Raw genomic sequence first — 6000 nt, 5'->3', positions numbered from 1 at the left:
AGGCAAATGCACACAGAAACTGGGTGTGGGGGCTGTATACACGGTGATGAACCCTAAAACACCCAGAGTCTTGCCTTAGGAGATGACATGGAGATACAAACCCACTGGCTTGCTATTTCAGGCAGTCAGACTCACTGGTGAGAGGACTGAAGTCTTTCTGAAACAGTCATTTAAGTGTGCCTTAGACTTGCAGTCTTCAATTTGGGGCAGTGAGCTATGTGAACATTGCCATAGTCTGGAAAGGCAAATGTTCCCCTCAGATGCACACAGGTTACCCTGTTGTCTCTGACACTTCACAATCTCCTCTTGGAAAGATGACAAAGCCATAAACCTTCAGATTCTCAGAGCCATCAGAAAGTTTGTTAAGAGGTCTAAGTAGACAGAGCAGAGATGCTAGTCCTAGGAGGTCCCCTGACTGCCACAGAAACATCCGTTTTCAGTTTCCACAGCTATAAAATCAAGCCTTCAACCCATGGTGGATTTTCAAACTGTTTTAATGACAGAGGCAGTTTGGAAGCCTGGACATAGTGATCATACCTTCTCATTTACAAGTGCCTGAAGCGACTCACACCGTGTAAGTGCACAGCTGTGTACACAGTAGATTATCTTTGATGCAAAGAGCTCCACTGTGAGCCTGCATGTCATTTTTTTTTTTTTTTTACATACAGTCCATCATGTGACAGGGATGCAGAGGTGGACACACATACTTGTGTGAAAACAATTTTAATGACAGCAGGTAAGCAGATGCTGCTTCTGACCTCCCATTGCACACAACCGAGTATAAACTGCCTGGACTGAAACATGCACACTGGGGAACCAAACACAAGACTTTGGGGGAGCGGGGAGGGCACACAGGCGAGGTGAGTGAAGAAATGACCTTAGAAACAGGTGTGGTCCACAGTAACAGTGAAGCTTGGGAGTGCTGTGGTTAGAGGCAGGGTCTTCGCGGCTGCAGCAGCCCTGAGGAGTCCTCATCTAAGTCACAGTGTTCCTGCACTCTGGCTTGGCACAGGACACTTTGTTTGGACAGTACACAGTGGTGATTATGTGTTTGCTGCACTTTAGCAGATCATTCAAGTAGTTTCAATTTAAATATTTTCTAAAGTAATCTTTACCTTATTCAAGATTGGTAGAAAATACAGAATCTGACGGCTTGTCACTTCATTCACGGTGCTTTCCACAGTGAATGGGACCCTGGCCACAGGATACTTGCAAGATCCATGTTCCCCTCCTTCTTGGGTCTGGGTTTGAAGCCTTGAGTGGAGCACACAGGCCATGTTGGTTCTTCCTTCATTACACATTTTATAACAGAGTGTGCTGCCAGCTCAGCTGGCCTTGTGCACTCTGTCACCTGTGAGAGGATTGTGGAGTTATGAGGCCACAGTGAATATGAAGACCCAACTGGAGCTTCATGAAGGGGCTACAAGATAGTGAAGCGCTGGGCAGAGGCTCACTGAGGTCCTCCATCACATCTGAGGCCATCTCCATGACTGTGGCTGGAGAAGCTGGTGTCTGCCACCATAAAGCTCAGATGCTATTTGAGGATTCAAGGCTGCCTCTTGGGCTCACAGGCCATACTTAGTAGATGTCTGGGCAGTCTGAGAAGTTACGCTCAAAGTAATGGCCGGCATACAACCAGTCAGGAGCTCCTGTGTAGGGGTTATTTCCTGGAGAGAACCACCTGTGAATGCAAGGAAGGTGGTCAGCAGACAGCAGGATCCATCCAGTCAGCCTTCCCACAGTAGTGTGTGTCACTGGAGAAATGCAGCCTGAGGAACACCATCACTGACAGTAACTGACCAACTTCTCTGTGCCTGTGCTCACCCACACACCTAACATCACTATTTCCCAACAAACCTCAAGTCTAACACCCGATCCTCCACAGGACGGACTACAATAGAGGAGAGGGTGCCCATGCAGTGCCCTGCAGCTGCACTCCACCAAACAGAAGAAACTAAGATCATCAGGGGTACACCAGGAAGCACATTCTGTGGGTACTCCCAAAAAGTGACAGGCTGGCTTTATAGCTCAGTGGTCAAGCAGTTTGCCTGGTGTTGGGAGCCGACTTTAGTAGAAAGCGGCTAGATCAACTTTGCAGCCATCTGGAACCATATACCCTGACGAAAGACTTGGTTTTCAAAAGCCTATAACAGCTGAAGCACACTCTGATAAATATATTGTTTATCCCACATAGCTTGTTTTGCTGTTTAGTGACCTCAGCTGTATGGTGCACGTGGTAAAATGTTTTCACCTGTGTTCTCCTGCTTGTGTATATAAATACCTCAGAATTCCCTTCAATAAGGGAGACTTGAGAAAATAGAAGAGACTGAATCACACCCTGTCTTGTCTCCATTCTTCGAGTCTCTTGCCCCAAGAGCCACACTCTCTCTTGACCAGAGCACTTAGCCCCAAAAGTGTTGAGGAAAAGTGTTGAGGCAGAGTGTGGGCCTCAACAGCCTGGCAGGTACAAAGCCCTGAGTTTCATCACTAGCACCACAAAGAAAAAAAGTAGCAGTAATTATCTCATGAAAAAAAGTCATTTTCCCAATGGATCATCTGCTTCTTTGTTGTTTGTTTTTCTGAGATATGGTTTTTCTGTGTAGCCTTGGTTGTCCTAGATCTAGCTCTGTAGACCAGGCTGACTTCAAACTCAGAGATCCACCTGCCTCTGCCTCTCAAGTGCCAGGTTGAAAGGCATTTGGGCCACCACCAGCTGGCTCAGGCTGGTTGGTTTGGTTTTTGTTTTTAAGATGGGTTACACTGTAGTCTAGTCTTGGGCTCCAGCGTAGCTGAGAGAGCAGATGTGTGTGTCACCGAGCCTGCTAGGCCCCGTTCCTTGTGCTACTTATTTCTAGGTCACATTAACAATCAGCCTAATGACACTGGGAAGGTTTTTGTTTGGGTTTGTTGGTTGTTTTATATTTTTGCCTTTGGAGTCAGGGTTTCTCTGTGTAGCGGTGACAGGCAACTCTGTAGACCAGGCTGGCCACAAACTCAGAGATCTGCCTGCCCTTGCACACACAACATACCCTGCAGGGACTGAAGGCCTGTTTGTCACTACTGTCCAGCAGGTTTGGGGTTTTGAAACAAGTTTTTCTCCACCACTCTCTCTGTGCCTTCCCTTTTGTGCTGTGATAAAGATGGAACCCAGAGCCTTGTGTGTGGCAGACACTTTACCACACACACTGTGCCAGCCCCTAAGACAATTATTGATGCGTGGGCTTCTGATTTAATACTGTGCCTTTACTGTGCATGTCTTTGCTATAGAGAAAAACCTGAAAATAATTTTCTCTCATTGGTCTTTTAAAGTATTAAAAAACACAAGCCGGATGTAGTGGCTTGCGCCTCTATTTCTAGTATTCTAAAAGCCGAGACAAGAGAATCTGAATCTGAGGCCAGAAAGGGTTTTAGGCAAGCCTGAACCATAAAATGAGCCACTGTCTCAAGAAATAAGTAATTAAAAATAGATAATCCATGCTGGGTGGTGGTGGCACATGTATTTAATCCCAGCACTCAATCTACAGACTGAATACCAGACAGCCAGAGTGACACAGAGAGACCCTGTCTTAAAAAAACAACCCCCAACACACACAACATTTAATAACCAACCGGATAATTGAACTGTTTCAAACATCCAAAGATTTTTACAAAAGACTAAAAACTTTACGTGCACCATACAGGTACAGATCTTGCTTATGCTTAATTATTATAGTATTTTGACTACTGAAGAAAACGACAACCAATGTAAGAAATCTGAGTCAGACGTAAGGCACTAGCTCCTGGCAGCTGGTGCAGGCCCTTGAGTCTCTGCATGCTCCCGTATCAGCAGAGGGCCCACTTTAGGACTATGTCTTCACACCCACAATAGAGGTCTTTCTGATGCCATGGTGGGCTGGCAGCGGGACATGGGCTTCAGCCTGGCACCACACTGAACGGGGTAGCTGATCTGTGTGTATGCATCACCTCACCACAACGTATAAATGTGGGAACAACATTAAAACTCTCACCAATTGTTTAAATGAACAGCTAGACTCAGGTTATATTTTGTCTTTACACTGGCCATATTTGAAAAACCATTTTGGGTCAAAAATGCTGTGAAATAGGATGGCAAGGCCTGGGGTTGAGGTGATATGTCTTCTGTGACAGCCAACTCCCTGTAAATGGTTTTAAGCAACACATGTGCTAACCAGACACTCCAGCCTTCAGTACATGGCTGAGTCACAACACTAGGTAGCAGTAGTGGGGTAGGGACCTTCATGGAGCCCACAGGGCCGTGCAGGGAGGAGGGGGTTAGATGGTACTTGCCTAGGACGTGGTAAGACCTCCCTGTTCCCACTCACCTGGTCCGCCACTCTGCATCCTCTTTGGCGCGTTCTTTTCTGGCCTCTCTCTGCTTCTCCTCCAGCCGCTCCTTCTCCTGGCTGGCCAGATCTAGGTCCAAGCAAGGAAGCATGCACTTGAAACTTCCCGCTTGTCAGAGATGCCAGACCTACACTCACCCCTAGAGAACTTGTCTCACTTTGATGAGAAAGTGTGGGGAGTGTACTCTGGCTCCAGTTGGCCACCTGTTAAGGGTGACTTGTTTCTGCCAGATGTGTGAGGGGCACTTCTCCAGAACAAGCAGGTGGGAGGTATCCCAGTAGACCACAGTCTTCCTCCAAGTGTGTTCTGTGATGTGCTGGGCAGTTTAATGGCACTGAAGCCCAAGTAGGAAAGCAAGTATCTGGAACAGTGAGCTCACAGAACCCTAAGGTAGAAGAATTGCAAATCTACTGACCCTTGCGGGATGAACTGTAGCTTCTGATGAGGGAGAGAGTGTGAATCTGAAGGGAGGAGCACCACATGCCCAGCATATCAGGTGAGAGCGCACCTACAGACAGCAGGTCTTTGTCCCCATCCCCAGGCATGCCTTTCTGTTCACAGGCCTCCCTAACTAACGTAACGGGGAGCTTTGCTGGTATTCAATCTGGCTTGGTAAGCCAGGAGCAAGTGAGCACACTGAAAACCTGAGCACGGTGCTCATCTGGAGTGCAACTTCCTAGTCCTGCGTCACAATGAGATGGATCCTGGCAGTGACTCTGCTCATATGAACTTTGCTGGAAGTCAGTCCCGAAATGCAAGCTCTCTACCTCTGAGCTACACCCCCAGCTTTTGAAATACAATTTTAATACTCACTGAATTAAATAATAACGTTTTGGGATTTATATTTTGTTTTTTGTTTTCCACTCATTTACTTTTTTGTTGAGCTGTTCTGAAATAACGTTTTACTAGGTAGCACACTCTGGCCTGGAACTCATATACAGCTCAGACTGGCCTGGCGCTGGTATCAATCCTTATGCCTCGGTCTCCCAGGTACTGGGATATAACAGATATGTGTCACCATACCTGACTCACTCGTTTTAATTTAATTTTAACATTTGAACAAAGGACTGGTCTGTGGCTACCTGACATATGTGGTAAGTTGTTTACCACCTTTTGCTGCTCTATACGGCGCTGTCCTTGGAAGGCAGCACACTATCAGTCTTGAGGAAAGATGAGCATCCTTCTCACAGAGCAGGCCTAAGCTTACCCACAGGAGCCCTCTGAGGGCCCAGCACTCACCCATGTTACCGTTCTCCATGCCACGGATGTCAGGACGGAGGCGGCAGTCTGTGGGTGGCAGGGTCTTCTCCATGCCTGACTCCAGCTCATTGAGACTCACAGTGAAGCTGGTGAAGTTGTACATCTGCAGAAGCACAGAAGCACTACTGTACATGGCTGCAGGAAAATGACCCATCGGTGCCATAAACCCATGACAGACAGTCATGTGTCACTTGCTCAACAGGAGAGCGATTGCATCCTACTCAGTGAAGACCTTTGCCCTGACTCCCAAGGTGGCCTGCTCTTCTTTCTTGACGTCATCTATGAGCATGTGGCTCAAGGGCCACAGGAAATATAAACGCTCTCCAGTCATCCTTATTTAAATGACTCCCAGGATACTTACATCACCAAAAAGAACAG

General features: G+C 47.1%; 1 protein-coding gene across 1 annotated transcript in view; it reads right to left on the bottom strand.

The window, feature by feature from the left end:
* Positions 1 to 476: 476 nt before the first annotated feature.
* The window catches only part of Osbpl2 (oxysterol binding protein like 2), a 44968-nt gene continuing 39444 nt past the window's right edge, over positions 477 to 6000 (bottom strand). The window contains exons 12-14 of the mRNA XM_034494951.2: positions 5602 to 5725; positions 4341 to 4431; positions 477 to 1681 (exon numbers count right to left, since the gene is read on the bottom strand). Coding sequence (XP_034350842.1) covers positions 1579 to 1681; positions 4341 to 4431; positions 5602 to 5725 — 318 coding nt within the window. The 3' untranslated portion in view covers positions 477 to 1578. The remainder of the gene's footprint in view (positions 1682 to 4340; positions 4432 to 5601; positions 5726 to 6000) is intronic.

This window comes from Arvicanthis niloticus, chromosome 2, assembly GCF_011762505.2.
Source record: "Arvicanthis niloticus isolate mArvNil1 chromosome 2, mArvNil1.pat.X, whole genome shotgun sequence".
Taxonomy (NCBI): Eukaryota; Metazoa; Chordata; class Mammalia; order Rodentia; family Muridae; genus Arvicanthis; species Arvicanthis niloticus.
This window is presented reverse-complemented; position numbering and strand designations above follow the sequence as displayed.